The 21,378-nt window shown below is 55.8% G+C and overlaps 1 protein-coding gene across 1 annotated transcript; it reads right to left on the bottom strand.

Moving 5' to 3' along the window:
- Nucleotides 1-1,275: 1,275 nt before the first annotated feature.
- agpat3 (1-acylglycerol-3-phosphate O-acyltransferase 3) lies at nucleotides 1,276-12,183 on the bottom strand (the record flags this gene model as incomplete). The annotated part of the gene is given in 9 exon segments (NM_001008118.1): nucleotides 1,276-2,691; nucleotides 2,967-3,165; nucleotides 3,300-3,375; nucleotides 3,503-3,605; nucleotides 4,069-4,222; nucleotides 4,757-4,918; nucleotides 4,994-5,163; nucleotides 7,219-7,444; nucleotides 12,173-12,183. Coding segments are annotated over 8 exon segments (1,131 nt in total). The 5' UTR covers nucleotides 7,397-7,444; nucleotides 12,173-12,183.
- Nucleotides 12,184-21,378: the final 9,195 nt, after the last annotated feature.

Below are 21,378 nucleotides of genomic sequence, written 5' to 3'. Positions count from 1 at the left end.
ACAGCGGGGCCCCCAACTCACACACTGGGGTGACCCCCCCCCCATGTGTAATGCCATATACACATCCACACAAACAGCGGGGCCCCCAACTCACACACTGGGGTGACCCCCCCCCCATGTGTAATGCCATATACACATCCACACAAACAGCGGGGCCCCAACTCACACACTGGGGTGACCCCCCCCCATGTGTAATGCCATATACACATCCACACAAACAGTGGGGCCCCCAACTCACACACTGGGGTGACCCCCCCCCCATGTGCCCCACAGTACAGCACCCCACCCCCCAAGCAGCTCTATCCACATAATGTCTGCGGCTTCAGGGGCCACAGTATCAGCAGCAGAATGGACGAATCTGGGGTAGGGGCTGTACTATGGGCCCCCCAGGCTTCAACCCGGGGAACAGACTGGGAGGGGGGGGCACACCCCAGTCTGGAACCCTATGAGGGCCCTTGTGCGACTAATAACTCACATGCTGAGGGGAACATGAAACAGGACAGGTACCATAATATGTACTAATACTGATACTGACCCCCGGGGGGCGTCACTCACACACGTACATACAGCATTAACTGCAGCGCCCACTCCCACTACCCCCAGTGGGGGCACCATTTTCCCCCGGTGCATACACACTCATGCAACCAATACCCAGCTCTCAGTGGGGCACCATTCCCCCCCGGTGCATACACACTCGTGCAACCAATACCCAGCTCTCAGTGGGGCACCATTCCCCCCCCCCCGGTGCATACACACTCGTGCAACCAATACCCAGCTCTCAGTGGGGCACCATTCCCCCCCGGTGCATACACACTCGTGCAACCAATACCCAGCTCTCAGTGGGGCACCATTCCCCCCCCCGGTGCATAAACACTCGTGCAACCAATACCCAGCTCTCAGTGGGGCACCATTTCCCCCCCCCCCCGGTGCATACACACTCGTGCAACCAATACCCAGCTCTCAGTGGGGCACCATTCCCCCCCCGGTGCATACACACTCGTGCAACCAATACCCAGCTCTCAGTGGGGCACCATCCCCCCCGGCGCATACACACCCATGCAACCAATACCCAGCCCTGGGCAGTTGCACCAATGGGAGGATGAGCAATGCACCAACCCCCAAACAGCAGGACGAAGACAAACAGTGCAGGAAAGTACCCAGCCGTGGGGCAAATACACACGGGGCCACATCTACCAGAGAATGACGAGAGGTTTGTTCCATGATTAGTGAGAGAATATTCTGTTCCCGAGAGATGTGGCCCTCGCACACACACATACACACACACACACACACACACACACACACACACACACACACACACACACACACGTGTAAGCCCACAGGACGAGCCCCACACCAGTCCCTATGGGAGGGGGATACGCCGTGATAATTAGCACATGATGATGTCCGACACCTCAATCTAAAGCTTCCGTTCTCCTCAGGCAGAGGCAACATCTAACCCTACAGGGGCCACATAACTCATAAGGGGGCCACGTGGCAGGTCTCTGGGAATGCCCCCCCCCACACTTGGTTGTACCCCCTGTGTTCCCTTTCCAAAGGATTAGAGGAGGTGGCCCAGGTGTGGGAGGGGCTATACCTGCAGGTAGCTACCATTGGCTATTTGTTTCTAATGGGTTTCCTATAACAATCATAGTTTGCACACATGCCCCCCCCCCCCCATCAGTACCCTGTGCCCATACATGTTAGAGCCCCCCCCACCGTGCTACAGTGCCATGTTCCTGGCCTCACCCTCCCGAGTGAATATAAGCCCGCCTCCCACTCAGCGAATACTAAAGTATGGGGGGGGGGACACTGGTGCAATCCGTGCACCCCCTTCCCCGTGTGTGCGTATGAGCTTGCCCTGTGTAGTACCTAGTCATGTGACTGTGTAGCAATAGGGGGGTCCCATGACTCAGAGCCAGTGTGGGTGAGATTTGGGGGGGGGGGGGGTGCCTATTTGTTCTCCTAGACAGTCCTGGAAGCCCAGTTTGTGGGTCCATTGGGATGAGCACCCCACATTCTTGGAATAGTTGCTAAGGTGGGGGCAATATAAGGGAAAGGGGCGGGGCCTAACCAAATGTTGTACCTCAGAAAAGCCCGACGCCCCTGGTATTATGTGTGAGCACAAATAGAGCGCTTGCACACTCCTCTGCGGCTCTAGCACTCTATCCCGCCGCAGTCCCAGCATGCTTTGCTCCATGCAGAGGAGAGCGGATTGGTACGGATTACATTCATGCAGAGGAAATGCTGGGCGGCCCGGAGGGCTCCTGTGGCCCCAATGTTGCCCAGAGGATCTCAGAAGGTGGGGGGTCTGGCTCAGAGAGGTGCGCGGCCGGGTTATTCTATGGCTGGAGCCCCCTGGGTGCTGCGCAGCGGGAGTGGTTACAGGGCATTATGGGATGTGCGGCATGAAGTGGAATTAATACGGTCACTGGTGTTGCGGGCAGTAAGCAGGTTTGCTTGCGCCTATGTAATGGCGGGATCCTATTGGCTCTTAATGTCACTGTGTGGGCGGCGGCCCCCGATGAGCTTCCTCCTCCTCAGTTCATGTTAGTAAGAAATAAAAAGATAAAGTCCAGGACGTCCCAGCGTTTTCCTGCGGCTAAATCGACTTCTTCACCTCGTGGTTCCCATAACTTGATCCCCGCTCGATCTCCGTCACACCTATCAGGCGCCGCACTGCGAATGAGGCTGTGGGGGGAGGAGCAAAATAGGCAAATGAATGGCCATTTACACAATCAGGAGCAATTGTTCCTGCACTATGGATAAATACCCCACCCTGGGTAACGGTGACTGCCCCCTAGACTTACCTGCCTTTCTATTGGGCAGGCAGCTTCCCTGTAGGGAAAATGCACCCCCAACTCAATGGCCAGACACTCTCTCATGGGCAAAGCATTAGCAGACATTGGGTTGCATACATCAGCCACTTGCCACCCCACACAGGGCAAATGCCCGGGGTACCTCACCTGTCCACATAAAGCCCATGAAGGAAAGGATCAGAAGGGGAGATCCGCTGGCAAAGATCCCGATGGCGAATGAGAAAAGAGGGGATAAGAGAAGCGTAGCCCAGAATAAAAAGTTCAGTAGGGTCCAAGGCCGCCTGGGGGGCACAATCTGGGTTCCTGGGAAGGTCCCCTCCTGAATGTACTGCTCCTGCAAAGCATCCTGGGAGAGAGAAGGGCTGTCAGTGTAAATATGGACACACAATGCAACACTTAATGGGGGGCAGATATTCCCGAGCAGTGCCAAGGCTACCCCATTACAGCAGCATTGGGGGGGGGGGGGGGGGGGGTCCATACCTTCTCCTGGTACAGCTTGTGCAGCCAATCAGCTGCCTTTTGCTCATCCTCGGGAATCTCCTCCAAGGGGAAGCGCCTGGAAAGCAAAGATGGAACCTGATTAGGAAAGAGAACAACATGGCTCCCTACCAGCTGTATCCTGCCCCCTCCAGCAGGGGGCACTTTTAACCCCTCCACCACCGCCACCACCCATGAGATCTTACCTTACACACATATCAGCCTCATACTTCTTCCCATACAGAATTCCCAGCAGGGACGGATTCTTATTCCCACGGAAATTTAACGTTACGTCGTACACCGCCGAGACTGCAAGGGAATACAGTAACATGAATGGGGAGAGGGGGGACCCCCAAAACCTCTTTGTACCTCATGTGGGGCAGCCCTTCAGCCACTGTTTGAACTCACATCTTCTATATTATTACCCTGAGCTCTCTAATGGGGGGCAATCACCCCAGCCGTGTAATATAAAGTGACCCTAAATCTCTTATTGATTACTGTTCCCTCCTGTGCTCCCCCCATGCCACTGCCCAAGCTCCCTCCCTGCCCCGACATTGGGTTTCCTTGGGGAGCAGCACTTGTGATGGGAAAAGCACTGAACAGAGATACAGTTTCAGTTACTGCTCAGGACACCAGGGGGCGCAAGAGGCAAGTAGTGAAGTCTGAAGGACACTGGGGGGGCAGAGAAGGGCAAGCAGAAGGGGACAATGAGACGTTACAGTTCATGTTATGTTGCATGGAATGCACTGTGGGGGGGAGTGGGGGCACTTACCTGTTCCCCTCAGACACTGGACTGCAGTAGTGAAGCCTCTGGTACGAGGCAAGAGATGATGTTTGAGGCGGGCGAGGCCTTTCTTATCCGCCACCTCCATGCTGATTTTGTGCTTGGTCTCTGTGAATCGGGTGCCCTCGCAGTACAGCAGGAACTGAAGCGCAGGGATACAAAGAGCGCAATAAATATGGGTGGGGGGGGGCAAGAGAAGGAACAAGTGGGACTGAAGGGAGTGTCTGTAACAGATTGTAAGCTCTTTTGGGCAGGGCCCTCTTCACCCCTTGTATCGGTTATTGATTGCTTTATATGTTACTCTGTATGTCCAATGTATGTAACCCACTTATTGTACAGCGCTGCGGAATATGTTGGTGCTTTATAAATAAATGTTAATGTAATGTAACAGTTTCTATTATTCTCTGAGAGATTGGGCAATAAGGGAAGAGACAGCAGAGAGGGGACTGGGCAGTAAGGGAAGAGACAGCAGAGAGGGGACTGGGCAGTAAGGGAAGAGACAGCAGAGAGGGGACTGGGCAGTAAGGGAAGAGACAGCAGAGAGGGGACTGGGCAGTAAGGGAAGAGACAGCAGAGAGGGGATTGGGCACCAAACTGGCTTCCACCACAGAAATGGGTCAGTGAGTGACACAGATCTAACATGGCTGCATCCCCCTATACTGCCCGCGTCACTCACCCACATGTACTCTGGGTAGTCCCTGAGGTTCCGGAGCCCCTGGATCACCATGTCCCTGTCCTCTTCCCACTTCCGCTTGCAGAATACGATTTCCAGGAAGTACCAGGTCCAGCCAATCAGCGGCACCATCAGCAGCTCCTTCTTTGCCAGTACCTTGGAGCTCTGCAGAGGGCAAATAGCGTTAGGCAAGATGGCGGCGAGTAGGGGGGCTGCAAGCTCTAGTTGCACACAACTCACCCCCAGGACGCCGTAGCGCTCGCACATAGTCCAGCCGCACAGGAAGTCGATTTCGTAGTTGTGATTGAGGATGATGATCACGTGCTCCTTCCCAAAGTGGTCGATGGTCTCCTGGTCAGTGAAGAGGGTGCACTGGGTGCCGGACCACCACTCCAACAGCATCACCAGCTCTGCGGGCACAAGGGGAGACATTATATTTCCACATACTCACTGGGAATAGACTATTTGATATCTAGGTACGGGGGTGAGGGAGAGCCCCCCCCCCCCCATCACAGGGGACATGGCACGGCCCAGTCATGTGTTTACATACCAGAATAACAATGGCCGCCCCCACGGACAGACTTTAGCCACGCCCTTTAGAATAAGGCAGGCCTGACATTGGGTGCAGACATTTATATAACTAAGGGTTAAAGTCATGCTGCTCTTGGACTGTACCATTCCTGTGACCCCGGGGGAGGGGGCAGGACCGGAGCCTAATGGCATATCATTTATTATACGAGACAGCGGATCTCTCGGATCCTTCCCCACACACAGAACCTGATCCTTTCCCTCTCAATAATTCAGAGCATTGTTGGAAAGCAGTGGGAGTTGCACTGAATAATGCAGGTTATTATTAACTATTCATTGCCTGACAGGGGGCTCCGTGTAACGGCACGGGGGGCTCAGCTCAAGGGAAATATAGTAACTGCCATTCCTTACTAGCCAATAGCTGCACAGCTGATCAGAGCTAGATCTGGGGTGAGCAGCCTATTGGCTACCCATTACAGGGCATCCTGAGACTTTGCCCTTTGCATCACCACCATAAAGCACTGGCACTGTGCCAGGATCTGTAGTGCAGAATGTGCTGCTACAAGATGGGGACTGCTTTATGGTACCAGGGCATATGGGGGGCTTGGGGGGCTACCCAGGCTGATGGCGCTCGGGTTTGGAAAGCTCTGAATTAACAGACTCACGCCCACAAATTAAGATGACAATGAGCAAATCATAAAGATCCAAACTGTGTGGTCTAATTGATTGCTGAAATTGGTACCAACACAATGTTGCTCGGGGGCGGGACAATACTTAGGCCTTATAAAAGAAGTGGACATAATGCTGCTCGGGGGCGGGACAATACACAGGCCTTGCATACGTTTTTGATACAGTGCTGCTCAGGGGCACAGTGATCCTCAGATCTTACACGAGGGTGCAGGACTTAAAAGAGAAGCATTATGTCCACTTATATCAAATAAGGCCTGAGTATTGGGTATCCACATTTCATGTAAGTAAGGCCTAAGTATTGTCCCGCCCCTGAGCAGCATTGCATCAAAAGCTTATGTTAGGCCTCAGTATTTTCCTGCCCCTGAGCAGCATTATGTCCACATTTCATGTAAGTAAGGCCTAAGTATTGTCCCGCCACCGAAAAATGTTATCCATATGTTTTATAAGGCCTGAGTATTTCCCTGCCCCCAAGCAACATTTTATTCATATCTTCCATCCCACAGTGGATACAATATTGCTCAGGGGGTGGGACAATACTTAGGCCTAACTTACATGAAATGTGGACATAATGCTGCTCAGGGGCGGGACAATACTGAGGCCTAACATAAGCTTTTGATGCAATGCTGCTCAGGGGCAGGACAATACTGAGGCCTAACATAAGCTTTTGATGCAATGCTGCTCAGGGGCGGGACAACACTGAGGCCTAACATAAGCTTTTGATGCAATGCTGCTCAGGGGCAGGACAATACTCAGGCTTTATTTGATATAAGTGGACATAATGCTGCTCAGGGGTGGGACAATACTCAGGCTTTATTTGATATAAGTGGACATAATGCTGCTCAGGGGTGGGACAATACTGAGGCCTAACATAAGCTTTTGATGCAATGCTGCTCAGGGGTGGGACAATACTCAGGCTTTATTTGATATAAGTGGACATAATGCTGCTCAGGGGCGGGACAATACGGAGGCCTAAAATAAGCTTTTGATGCATTGCTGCTCAGGGGCGGGACAATACTCATGCCTAAAATAAGCTTTTGATGCATTGCTGCAGGGACGGGATGATACTCAGATCCTATATGAGGGTGCAGTGATAGTGTATAAGGAAACTGCTATGGCTGCTCCCACCCACGGGTACAAATACAAATATAGAAAAGTTCTGTGCACATGATACGCTCCGCAGGGGCGGGGCAAGTAATTAGTATTCAGAATAGCAGGTGCAGATCAGTCCCTCACGGCAGAATACTCACGGCTCCATAGCAGGTAGGACATACGGCAGTTCACCCTGCGGTACAGCGGCTTGTTGATGCCCCATAGAGGCAGGGTGCAGAGCTGCAGGAAGTTGATTATCAGGCCGCTCACAACAAACACAAAGCCAATGAGGAGGTGCACCACAAACTGAGTCTTCAGGAACCCCCAGAACCCCATCCTGCTGATCAGAAGCGCTTGCACGGACCCTCACTTAGTGCCACCGTCCTGAAACAGAACCACAACAGCCAATCACAATGCAGAAAATGGCACAGTCCCACAGTCGCCGGGGGGAGGGGACACAGTCCCACAGTCGCCGGGGGGAGGGGACACAGTCCCACAGTCGCCGGGGGGAGGGGACACAGTCCCACAGTCGCCGGGGGGAGGGGACACAGTCCCACAGTCGCCGGGGGGAGGGGACACAGTCCCACAGTCGCCGGGGGGAGGGGACACAGTCCCACAGTCGCCGGGGGGAGGGGACACAGTCCCACAGTAATGGGACACACAGGACATTTCTGGATTTCATCAAGCAAAAATATAAAGAATTGCAAAAACACACAGGAAGTGGAAGTAAGGGAAACCGTGCTAACGAGGAGGAGGGGGAAGCTCCCGCTGGGAAGGGGCAGGAAAGGAAGGGGAGGGAAGGGATAGGATAGGAAGGGGCAGGAAAGGAAGGGGTGGGAAGGGATAGGATAGGAAGGGGCAGGAAAGGAAGGGGTGGGAAGGGATAGGATAGGAAGGGGCAGGAAAGGAAGGGGTGGGAAGGGATAGGATAGGAAGGGGCAGGAAAGGAAGGACGTATGAAGAGAAACTTGCAAGTAAGTAACAGGAAGAAGGAAGTGAGGGAAGCATTTGGGGGAGGGGCATTCTGCCAGACCCAACCATGGCACTCACATACAGATACACATACAATGACATACAATCCTGCTCTGTAGCAAACACACAGCTGCACAGCCGTCCCAAACGCTACCTACCTACCCTGCCTGAGTACCAGTGCCCCAGTCCTGCCCCCCAGTACCCAGCACTCACCAGTACAGATAGTAGAGGGGTGCCAGTGCCACAGTCCTGCCCCCAGTACAGATAGTAGAGGAGTGCCAGTGCCCCAGTCCTGCCCCCCAGTACAGATAGTAGAGGAGTGCCAGTGCCCCAGTCCTGCCCCCCCAGTACAGATAGTAGAGGAGTGCCAGTGCCCCAGTCCTGCCCCCCAGTACTCACCAGTACAGATAGTAGAGGAGTGCCAGTGCCCCAGTCCTGCCCCCCCCAGTACTCACCAGTACAGATAGTAGAGGAGTGCCAGGGCAAAGAGAGTGGCACACACGCCAGAGAAGAGACAGATGGAAGACTGATTAGTCAACATGCTGGGAGAGAACTGGGAGGTCTCCTCCTCACCAACACAGGGGGGCAGCTGTTGCTTCGGGGGGGGGCACAGAATGGGTGGCAGCAATGGGTGGCAGCTGAGGATCCAGCCAAGGCAGGAGGGCCCCTTCCCTAGAGCAGCGCTGATGTGAATCTGATCCACGTGGGCCCCGGCCGTCCCCCCTGTGCACTTCCTCTTGCCCCTGGAGGGGGTATATTTCCGTTCTGCACTATTTGCCCTGGTTATATGTGGCTGTTCTTCCGCGCGGGGTCCCGCTGGTCGCTCTGGGGGCTCCCACACACTCACACAGCAGGTGAGGCCACTGCTAATCCCACAAAATCCATAGGGATTAGGATTGAGCCGAGGGAGGAAACTGCGCTGTCAGCACAAAGCGCGTGAGGAGGGCAGTTGCTCAGGTACAAACATCCCCCGCCCCCCTAGCAACTGCCGTTGGCCAATGGTAGCAGTGATCCCCTAACCACACCAAGGAAGGGGCCACTCACCCCCCCCCCCGCAGAGTTACAGGGGCAGAGTCCAGAGACATACCATAAAACTATGGCACATAGGGGGCTGTTCCTGCTGAATTGTGCTTGGTACAGGGGAATCCCTATGTGCCATAGTTTTATGGTATCTCTCTGTACAGGCTATGAGCAAACTTAGGGGGCTGTTCCTGCTGAATTGTGCTTAGTACGGGGGAATCCCTATGTGCCATAGTTTTATGGAATCTCTCTGTACAGGCTATGAGCAAACTTAGGGGCTGTTCCTGCTGAATTGTGCTTAGTACAGGGGAATCCCTATGTGCCATAGTTTTATGGAATCTCTCTGTACAGGCTATGAGCAAACTTAGGGGGCTGTTCCTGCTGAATTGTGCTTAGTACAGGGGAATCCCTATGTGCCATAGTTTTATGGTATCTCTCTGTACAGGCTATGAGCAAACTTAGGGGGCTGTTCCTGCTGAATTGTGCTTAGTACAGGGGAATCCCTATGTGCCATAGTTTTATGGTATCTCTCTGTACAGGCTATGAGCAAACTTAGGGGGCTGTTCCTGCTGAATTGTGCTTAGTACAGGGGAATCCCTAAGTTTGCTCATAGCCTGTACAGAGAGATACCATAAAACTATGGCACATAGGGATTCCCCTGTACCAAGCACAATTCAGCAGGAACAGCCCCCTAAGTTTGCTCATAGCCTGTACAGAGGGATACCATAAAACTATGGCACATAGGGATTCCCCTGTACTAAGCACAATTCAGCAGGAACAGCCCCCTAAGTTTGCTCATAGCCTGTACAGAGATACCATAAAACTATGGCACATAGGGATTCCCCTGTACTAAGCACAATTGAGCAGGAACAGCCCCCTAGGTTTGCTCATAGCCTGTACAGAGAGATACCATAAAACTATGGCACATAGGGATTCCCCTGTACTAAGCACAATTCAGCAGGAACAGCCCCATAAGTTTGCTCATAGTCTGTACAGAGAGATACCATAAAACTATGGCACATAGGGATTCCCCTGTACTAAGCACAATTCAGCAGGAACAGCCCCCTAAGTTTGCCCATAGCCTGTACAGAGAGATACCATAAAACTATGGCACATAGGGATTCCCCTGTACTAAGCACAATTCAGCAGGAACAGCCCCCAGTTTATGATGAAGGAGAGAATGTGACACAAGGAGGAAGAGGCCGGTGAGTGAGTTGCTGGCAGATAAAGGCGGCAGGGAGTAGAAGAGACAGAGGAATATTAGCCGCTCTCAGATACTAATACACAGGATTTAGCTAATCAGCTTACAGGCCAAAGACTCCCAGCTCCCCTCCCCCTGGGTGGGACACAGTAGGTACCTGTATTGTGTATCAGACACTTCTCCGGCCCCAGATGAGAGCCCCCCCCCGTATTATATTCCCAGCCGGCAGGTTACTATATACGGGTATCAGACAGGAGCCCCCCCCCCCGTATTATATTCCCAGCCGGCAGGTTACTATATACAGGTATCAGACAGGAGCCCCCCCCCGTATTATATTCCCAGCCGGCAGGTTACTATATACGGGTATCAGGCACTCTGGCACCTCCTGCCTGCCCGGCTACACTGGCACCCCCGCCTGCCCACTACACTGGCACCCCCGCCTGCCCACTACACTGGCACCCCCGCCTGCCCACTACACTGGCACCCCCGCCTGCCCACTACACTGGCACCCCCGCCTGCCCACTACACTGGCACCCCCGCCTGCCCACTACACTGGCACCCCCCGCTGCCCACTACACTGGCACCCCCGCCTGCCCACTACACTGGCACCAATCCCTGCAAAAACAGTATCTACCTGTGGAAGTGGTGACGTTGCACACTCGTCCTTACACGCCCAGCCACACCAGCCCTCACTCACTCACTGAGACCCCCAGAGCCCACCAGCTGCCCTGTTCCGCCCCCCGTTGTACAGCAGCACCAACCCCCCCAGGTACAAGCTCCTACAGGCCCAGCACCCATTCCCCGACATACAGGCCCAGCACCCATTCCCCGACATACAGGCCCAGCACCCATTCCCCGACATACAGGCCCAGCACCCATTCCCCGACATACAGGCCCAGCACCCATTGGCCAAAATAGAGCCCCACTGAACCAACACCCCATTCTCCCCTGTGCACCCACCTCTCCCCCATTCCCCTGTGCACCCACCTCTCCCATTCTCCCCTGTGCACCAACCTCTCCGCCATACCCCAGTCTCCTCTGTGCACCCACCTCTCCCCCATACCCTATTAGTACCACCTCCCCCGCATACCCTATTATTACCACCTCCCCCCATACCTATTTATTACCTCACTCTCCCCATACCTATTATTACCCACCTCTCCCATACCCTATTATTACCCACCTCCCCCGCCATACCCTATTATACCACCTCTCCCATACCCTATTATTACCACCTCTCCATACCTATATTACACCTCTGCCTCCCCCATACCCTATTATTACCCCACCTCCCCCCATACCTATTATTACCCACCTCCCCCCCTACCTATTATTACCCACCTCCCCCCATACCTATTATTACCCACCTCACCCCCATACCCTATTATTACCCCACCTCCCCCCATACCCTATTATTACCCACTCTCCCCTCATACCCTATTATTACCCACCTCCCCCCCATACCCTATTATTACCCACCTCCCCCCATACCTATTATTACCCACCTCCCCCCCATACCCTATTATTACCCACACTCCCCCCATACCCTATTATTACCCACCTCCCCCCCCATACCCTATTATTACCCTCACCTCCCCATACCCTATTATTACCCCCTCCCCCATAACCCCTATTATTACCGCACCTCCCCCATACCCTATTATTACCCACCTCCCCCCCATACCCTATTAATTACCACCTCGGTAGCCCCCATACCCTATTATTACCCCACCTCCCCATACCCTATTAGCACACACACACACATTTTCATTCTCAGGGTAAATTCCCAGATAAAGGTTGCCATGGAGGCGAGTTGCCCCAGACACAGTACGGACAGGGGGCAAGGATAGCCTGAGAGACATCCCCCCGCAGCCGCACAGCGCTCCCTCACCCACAGCTCCAGTCCCCATGCCTCTCACCTGCAGATCAAGGGCCCAAATGAAATTGGCAAAGGATGAGCTGAAGTCCCACCCCCAGTTGCCGGGATTGACCCGGAAGTTCCGCCTTCCCCAACCCCTAAAAGCAGCACGTTGCACTCCCACCAATAGCAAACATCCTCCACTCTAAGGGCCCCGCCCACCTCGCAAACACGCCCAAACCCAAGCAGCAGCTTAAGCCACTCCCTATTGTGCCTGTCATAACTATCATGTGACCCTGCCTGCTCCAGCTGACGTGAGGCAAGTGTGAGAGGGAAGCGGGGATTGGCTGACTGTCCGTACGCACTATGAGAGGCCCTTAGCAACCAGACGTTTCCAGTGACGCGTCACACTGGGTAAGAGGAAGGGCATGTGACCTGCAGTAACTTCCGGTATCGCCTTCTTTTCGTCCGAGGCAAGGTCACGGCCGGGGGGCTGCTGTATAGCGCCCCTTATACAGTGTGTGTGGGGGGGCTCAGTACGGGCCCCTGAGTCAGTGTGTGGGGGGGGGCTCAGTAACGGGCCCCTGAGTCAGTGTGTGTGGGGGGGGGCTCAGTACGGGCCCCTGAGTCAGTGTGTGTGGGGGGGGGCTCAGTACGGGCCCTGAGTCAGTGTGTGGTGTGGGGGGGGGCTCAGTAGGGCCCCTGAGTCAGTGTGTGGGGGGGGGGGCTCAGTACGGGCCCCTGAGTCAGTGTGTGTGTGGGGGGGGGGGGGCTCAGTACGGGCCCCTGAGTCAGTGTGTGGGGGGGCTCAGTACGGGCCCCTGAGTCAGTGTGTGGGGGGGGGCTCAGTACGGGCCCCTGAGTCAGTGTGGTGGGGGGGCTCAGTAGGGCCCTGAGTCAGTGTGTGGGGGGGGGGCTCAGTACGGGCCCCTGAGTCAGTGTGTGTGGGGGGGGGGCTCAGTACGGGCCCCTGAGTCAGTGTGTGGGGGGGGGGGGCTCAGTACGGGCCCCTGAGTCAGTGTGTGGGGGGGGGGCTCAGTACGGGCCCCTGAGTCAGTGTGTGTGGGGGGGGGGGGCTCAGTCGGGCCCCTGAGTCAGTGTGTGGGGTGGGGGGGCTCAGTACGGGCCCCTGAGTCAGTGTGTGTGTGGGGGGGGGCTCAGTACGGGCCCCTGAGTCAGTGTGTGGGGGGGGGGCTCAGTACGGGCCCTGAGTCAGTGTGTGTGGGGGGGGGCTCAGTACGGGCCCTGAGTCAGTGTGTGGGGGGGGGGCTCAGTACGGGCCCCTGAGTCAGTGTGTGGGGGGGGGCTCAGTAAGGGCCCCTGAGTCAGTGTGTGGGGGGGGGTCTCAGTACGGGCCCCCTGAGTTAGTGTGGTGGGGGGGGGGGGGCTCAGTACGGGCCCCTGATCCAGTCGTGTGGGGGGGGGGCTCAGTATGGGCCCTGAGTCAGTGTGTGGTGGGGGGGGGCTCAGTACGGGCCCCTGAGTCAGTGTGTGTGGGGGGGGCTCAGTACGGGCCCCTGAGTTAGTTGTGTGTGGGGGGGGCTCATCACGGCCCCTGAGTTAGTGTGTGGGGGGGGGGGTGGGCTCAGTACGGGCCCCTGAGTCAGTGTGTGGGGGGGGGGCTCAGTACACGGGCCCTCTGAGTCAGTGTGTGGGGGGGGGCTCAGTACGGGCCCTGAGTAGGTGTGTGGGGGGGGGGGCCCTCAGTACGGGCCGCTGAGTCAGTGTGTGGGGGGAGGGGCTCAGTACGGGCCCCTGAAGTCAGTTGTGTGGGGGGGGGGCTCAGTACGGGCCCCCTGATTCAGTGGTGTGGGGGGGGCTCAGTACGGGCCCTGAGTTTAGTGTGTGGGGGGGGGGGGCTCAGTACGGGCCCCTGAGTCAGTGTGTGTGGGGAGGGGCTCAGTACGGGCGCCCTGAGTCAGTGTTGTGGGGGGCTGCAGTTGCGGGCCCGCTTAGTTAGTGTGTGGGGGGGCCAGTATGGGCCCCTGAGCTTAGTGTGTGGGGGGGGTCAGTATTGGCCCTGCGTTTAGTGGTGTGGGGAGGGGGGCTTCAGTAACGGGCCCCTGGAGTTTAGTGTGTGGGGGGGGGGCTCAGTACGGGCCCCTGAGTCAGTGTGTGGGGGGGGGGGCTCAGTACGGGCCCCTGAGTCAGTGTGTGGGGGGCTCAGTACGGGCCCTGAGTCAGTGTGTGGGGGGGCTCAGTACGGGCCCCTGAGTCAGTGTGTGGGGGGGGGGCTGCAGTACGGGCCCCTGAGTCAGTGTGTGTGGGGGGGGGGCTCAGTACGGGCCCCTGAGTCAGTGTGGTGGGGGGGGGCTCAGTACGGGACCCTGAGTCAGTGTGTGGGGGGGGGCTTGCAGTACGGGCCCCTGAGTCAGTGTGTGTGGGGGGGGGCTCAGTACGGTTCCCCTGAGTCAGTGGTGTGTGGGGGGGGGGCTCAGTACGGGCCCTGAGTCAGTGTGTGGGGGGGGCTCAGTACGGGCCCCTGAGTCAAGTGTGTGGGTGGGGGGGGCTCAGTACGGGCCCCTGAGTCAGTGTGTGGGGGGGGGGCTCAGTACGGGCCCCTGAGTATGTGGTGTGGGAAAGGGGGGGCTCAGTAACGGGCACCCTGGAGTCGTGTGTGGGGGGCTCAGTACGGGCTGCACCTCCCCGCTTATGATGTAACATGATATGTTAATTTGTATGCCCGTAGTACGGAACCACGCTACATGCCGTTATGGCTTCCATGTGGCCCTGCATGTCGTCTGCGCAGCCCCGCTCCTTAGCCGCCCTTGTCCCCTCAGGTACCGGCCTCTGTGTCAGGCCGCCTGCCCCCTTGCCCCACCGGCTGTTCTCCAAACTGACCCCCAGTGGTGGGACACTGACCCCAACCCTGTGGCTCCTACTGGGCTCCCCCTTAAATCCCACTGTGTGTTTTGTAACGCCGACCCAATCTGATTCCCCTCTATTCCCGCAACCAGATCCCCCCTTATCCACCGTGTGTTTTGTACCGACCCAATCTGATTCCCCTCTATCCCAACCCAGATCCCCCCCCCTTATCCGCATGGGTGTGTTTGTACGACCACAATCTGGATTCCGCTCTATCCCCCAACCAGATCCCCCCCCTTATCCCACTGTGTGTTTGTAGCCGACCAATCTGAATTCCCCTCTTCCCCAACCCAGATCCCCCCCCCTTATCCTCACTGTGTGTTTGTACCGCCCAATCTGATTCCGCCTCTAATCCCCAACCCAGATCCCAGTCCCTTTATACCACTGTGTGTTGGTACGCGACCCAATCTGATTCCCCTCTATCCCGCCAACCCAGATCCCCCCATCCGACGAGTGTTTGTACCCGGCACAATCTGATTCCCTATCCGCCCAACCCAGATCCCCCTTTATCCCACTGTGTGTTTGTACGCGCCCAAATCTGAATTCCCTCTATCCTCCAACCCAGATGCCCCTTATCCACCGTGTGTTTGTACCGACCCAATCTGATTCCCTCTATCCCAACCCGATCCCATTCCCTTAATCCCACTGTGGTTGTTTGTACGACCGAATCTGAATTCCCCTCTATCCCCCACCCAGATCCCCCCCTATCGCCACTGTGTGTTTGTACCGACCCAAATCTGATTCCCCTCTATCCCACCAACCCAGATCCCCCCCCCTATCCCACTGGTGTGTTTGTACCGACCAATCTGATTCCCCTCTATCCCCAACCCAGATCCCCCCCCCTTATCCCACTGGTGTGTTTGTACTCGACCCAATCTGATTCGGCCTCTATCCCTCCAACCCCGATCCCCCCCCCCTTATCCCACTGTTGTGTTTGACCGACCAATCTGCTTCCCCTCTATCCCCAAACCCAGATCCGCCCCCTTATCCCACTGTGTGTTTGTAACCTCGACCCAATCTGATTCCCTCTATCCCCAACCCAGATCCCCCGCTCATCCCGACGAGTGTTGTACGGACCCAGTATCTGATTCCTCTATCCCCGCAACCCAGTATCCCCGCTTATCCCACTGTGTTGTTTGTACCGACCAATCTGATTCCCCTCTATCCCCCAACCCATGATCCCCCCCCCTTTATCCCAGCTATGTGTTTGTACGCGACCGCCAATGTGATTCCCCTCTATCCCCCAACCCAGATCCCCCCTTAATCCACTGTGTGTTTTGTAACCTGACCAGCAATCGTGATTCCCTCTATCCCCCAACTCCAGTCCCCCCTTATCCCACTGGTGTGTTTGTACCGACCCAATCTGATTCCCTGCTATCCTCCCCAACCAGGATCCCCCCCTTATCCCACCTGTGTGGCTCTTGTACCGACCAGCAATCTGATTCCCCCGTCTATCCCGCCAAACCCAGACCGCCCCTTACTCTCACTGTGCTGTTTGTACCGACCCAATCTGATTCCCTCTATCCCCCAACCGCAGAATACCCCTTTCCCACTGTGTGTTTTGTACGCGCGGCCAATCTGATTCCCCTCTATCCCCCAACCCAGACCCCCCCCTTATCCCACTGTGTGTTTGTACCGACCCAATCTGATTCCCCTCTATCCCCCAACCCAGATCCCCCTTAATCCCACTGTGTGTTTGTACCGACCCAATTTGTTCTGGAAAAAATTTGTTTCCCCCCCCTCTATCCCCAACCCAGATTCCCCCCATCCCGACGAGTGTTTGTACGCGACGCCAACTCCTGATTCCCTGCTATCCCCAACCCAGATCCCCCCCCTTATCCCACTGTGTGTTTGTACCTAGACCCAATCTGATTCCCCTCTATCCCCCAACCCAGATCCCCCCCCCTTATCCCACTGTGTGTTTGTACCTAGACCCAATCTGATTCCCCTCTATCCCCCAACCCAGATTCCCCCCCCTTATCCCACTGTGTGTTTTTGTTACTGACCCAATCTGATTCCCCTCTATCCCCCAACCCAGATCCCCCCTTATCCCACTGTGTGTTTGTACTGACCCAATCTGATTCCCCTCTATCCCCCAACCCAGATCCCCCCATCATCGCCGACGAGTGTTTGTACCGACCCAATCTGATTCCCCTCTATCCCCCAACCCAGATGCCCCCCCTTATCCCACTGTGTGTTTGTACCGACCCAATCTGATTCCCCTCTATCCTCCAACCCAGATCCCCCTTATCCCACTGTGTGTTTTGTACCGACCCAATCTGATTCCCCTCTATCCCCCAACCCAGATTCCCCCCCATACCGACGAGTGTTTGTACCGACCCAATCTGATTCCCCTCTAATCCTCCAACCCAGATCCCCCCCCAATCCCGACGAGTGTTTGTACCGACCCAATCTGATTCCCCTCTATCCTCCAACCCAGATCCCCCTTATCCCACTGTGTTGGTTGGTACTGACCCAATCTGATTCCCCTCTATCCTCCAACCCAGATCCCCCCCCATCCCGACGAGTGTTTGTACCGACCCAATCTGATTCCCCTCTATCCTCCAACCCAGATCCCCCCTTATCCCACTGTGTGGTTTGTACCGACCCAATCTGATTCCCCTCTATCCCCAACCCAGATCCCCCCCATTTCGCCGACGAGTGTTTGTACCGACCCAATCTGATTCCCCTCTATGCCTCCAACCCAGATCCCCCCTTATCCCACTGTGTGTTTGTACCGACGCCAATCTGATTCCCCTCTATCTTCCAACCCAGATCCCCCCCCATACCCGACGAGTGTTTGTACCGACCCAATCTGATTCCCCTCTATCCCCAACCCAGATCCCCGCCCATCCCGACGAGTGTTTGTACCGACCCAATCTGATTCCCCTCTATCCCCCAACCCAGATCCCCCGCCCCTTATCCCACTGTGTGTTTGTTCCGACCCAATCTGATTCCCCTCTATCCCCCAACCCAGATCCCCCCCCATCCCGACGAGGTGTTTGGTACCGACCCAATCTGATTCCCCTCTAATCCCCAACCCAGATCCCCCCATCCCGACGAGTGTTGTACCGACCCAATCTGATTCCCCTCTAGTCCCCCAACCCAGAGCGTCCCCAACCCGACGAGTGTTTGTACCGACCCAATCTGATTCCCCTCTATCCCCCAACCCAGATCCCCTACCCTTATCCCACTGTGTGTTTGTACCGACCCAATCTGATTCCCCTCTATCCCCAACCCAGATCCCCCCCTCCGACGAGTGTTTGTACCGACCCAATCTGATTCCCCTCTATCCCCCAACCCAGATCCCCCCCCCCTTATCCCACTGTTGTGTTTGTACCGACCCAATCTGATTCCCCTCTATCCCCCAACCCAGATCCCCCCCTTATCCACTGTGTGTTTGTACCGACCCAATCTGATTCCCCTCTATCCCACAACCCAGATCCCCTCCCTTATCCCACTGTGTGTTTGTACTGACCCAATCTGATTCCCCTCTATCCAGCCAACCCAGATCCCCCCTTATCCCACTGTGTGTTTTTGGTACAGACCCAATCTGATTCCCCTCTATCTTGGTTGTATTGCCCCCCATCCCGACGAGTGTTTGTACCGACCCAATCTGATTCCCCTCTATCCCCCAACCCAGACCCCCCCATCCCGACGAGTGTTGTACCGACCCAATCTGATTCCCCTCTATCCCCCCGAACCCAGATCCCCCCTTATCCCACTGTGTGTTTGTAACGACCCAATCTGATTCCCCTCTATCCCCCAACCCAGGACCCCCCCTTATCCCACTGTGTGTTTGTACCGACCCAATCTGATTCCCCTCTATCCCCCACCCAGATCCCCCCCTTATCCCACTGTGTGTTTGTACCGACCCAATCTGATTCCCTCTATCCCCCAACCCAGATCCCCCCCTTATCCCACTGTGTGTTTGTACTGACCCAATCTGATTCCCCTCTTATCCCCCACCCAGATCCCCCCCTTATCCACTGTGTGTTTGTTACTGACCCAATCTGATTCCCCTCTATCCCCCAACCCAGACCCCACCCCTTATCCCACTGTGTGTTTGTACCGACCCAATCTGATTTCCCCCCCCTGCCTATCCCCCAACCCAGATGCCCCCCCTTATCCCACTGTGGTGTTTGTACCGACCCAATCTGATTCCCCTCTATCCCCAACTCCAGTGTTTGTACACTGCTACTGTGTGTTTGTACCGACCCAATCTGATTCCCTCTATCCCCAACCCAGATCCCCCCCCCTTATCCCACTGTGTGTTTGTACCGACCCAATCTGATTCCCCTCTATCCCCCAACCCAGATCCCCCCCCCTTTATCCCACTGTGTGTTTGTACCGACCCAATCTGATTCCCCTCTATCCCTCCAACCAGATCCCCCCCCTTATCCCACTGTGTGTTTGTACTGACCCAATCTGATTCCCCTCTATCCTCCAACCCAGAATCCCCCCTTATCCCACTGTGTGTTTGTGCCGACCCAATCTGATTCCCCTCTATCCTCCGCCAACCCAGATCCCTCCCCCATCCCCCGACGATGCGGTCTCTGCTCACCCTGGCGACCGACCCAATCTGATTCCCCTCTATCCCCCAACCCAGACCCCCCCCCCATCATCCAGAGCGCAGAGTTGTTTGCGACCCAATCTGATTCCCCTCTATCCCCCAACCCAGACCCCCCGCCTTATCCCACTGTGTGTTTTGGTACCGACCCAATCTGATTCCCCTCTATCCCCCAACCCAGGATCCCCCTTATCCCACTGTGTGTTTGTACCGACCCAATCTGATTCCCCTCTATCCCCCAACCCAGACCCCCCTTATCCCACTGTGTGTTTGTACCGACCCAATCTGATTCCCCTCTATTCCCCAACCCAGATCCCCCCCTTATCCCACTGTGTGTTTGTACCGACCCAATCTGATTCCCCTCTATCCCCAGCCCAGATCCGCCCCTTATCCCACTGTGTGTTTTGTACTAGGACCCAATCTGATTCCCCCTCTATCCCCCAACCCAGATCCCCCCCTTATCCCACTGTGTGTTTGTACCGACCCAATCTGATTCCCCTCTATCCCCCAATCCAGATCCCCCCCTTATCCCACTGTGTGTTTGTACTGACCCAATCTGATTCCCCTCTATCCCCAACCCAGATCCCCCCTTATCCCACTGTGTGTTTGTACCGACCCAATCTGATTCCCCTCTATCCCCCAACCCAGATCCCCCCCTTATCCCACTGTGTGTTTGTACCGACCCAATCTGATTCCCCTCTATCCCACTGTGTGTTTGTACCGACCCAATCTGATTCCCCTCTATCCTCCAACCCAGATCCCCCCCTTATCCCACTGTGTGTTTGTACCGACCCAATCTGATTCCCCTCTATCCCCCAACCCAGATCCCCCCTTATCCCACTGTGTGTTTGTATGACCCAATCTGATTCCCCTCTATCCCCCAACCCAGATCCCCCCCTTATCCCACTGTGTGTTTGTACCGACCCAATCTGATTCCCCTCTATCCCCCAACCCAGATCCCCCCCTTATCCCACTGTGTTGTGTTACCGACCCAATCTGATTCCCCTCTATCCCCCAACCAAGATCCCCCCCTATATCCCACTGTGTGTTTGTACCGACCCAATCTGATTCCCCTCTATCCCATAACCCAGATTCCCCCCCTTATCCCACTGTGTGTTTGTACCGACCCAATCTGATTCCCCTCTATCCCCCAACCCAGATCCCCCCCTTATCCCACTGTGTGTTTGTACCGACCCAATCTGATTCCCCTCTATCCCCCAATCCAGATCCCCCCCTTATCCCACTGTGTGTTTGTACTGACCCAATCTGATTCCCCTCTATCTCCAACCCAGATCCCCCCTTATCCCACTGTGTGTTTGTACTGACCCAATCTGTTCCCCTCTATCCCCCAACCCAGATCCCCCCCTTATCCCACTGTGTGTTTGTACCGACCCAATCTGATTCCCCTCTATCCTCCAACCCAGATCCCCCCCCCTTTATCCCACTGTGTGTTTGTACCGACCCAATCTGATTCCCCTCTATCCCCCAACCCAGAGCCCCTCCCCCTTATCCCACTGTGTGTTTGTACCGACCCAATCTGATCCCCTCTATCCTCCAACCCAGATCCCCCCCCTTATCCCACTGTGTGTTTGTACCGACCCAATCTGATTCCCCTCTATCCCCCAACCCAGATCCCCCCTTTATCCACTGTGTGTTTGTACCGACCCAATCTGATTCCCCTCTATCCCATAACCCAGATCCCCCCTTATCCCACTGTGTGTTTGTACCGACCCAATCTGATTCCCCTCTATCCCCCAACCCAGATCCCCCCCTTTCCCACTGTGTGTTTGTACCGACCCAATCTGATTCCCCTCTATCCCCCAATCCAGATC

The sequence above is a fragment of the Xenopus tropicalis genome, chromosome 2 (assembly GCF_000004195.4).
Source record: "Xenopus tropicalis strain Nigerian chromosome 2, UCB_Xtro_10.0, whole genome shotgun sequence".
Lineage (NCBI taxonomy): Eukaryota > Metazoa > Chordata > Amphibia > Anura > Pipidae > Xenopus > Xenopus tropicalis.
Note: the sequence above shows the minus strand (reverse complement) of the source record. Positions and strands in the feature narration are given on the sequence as shown.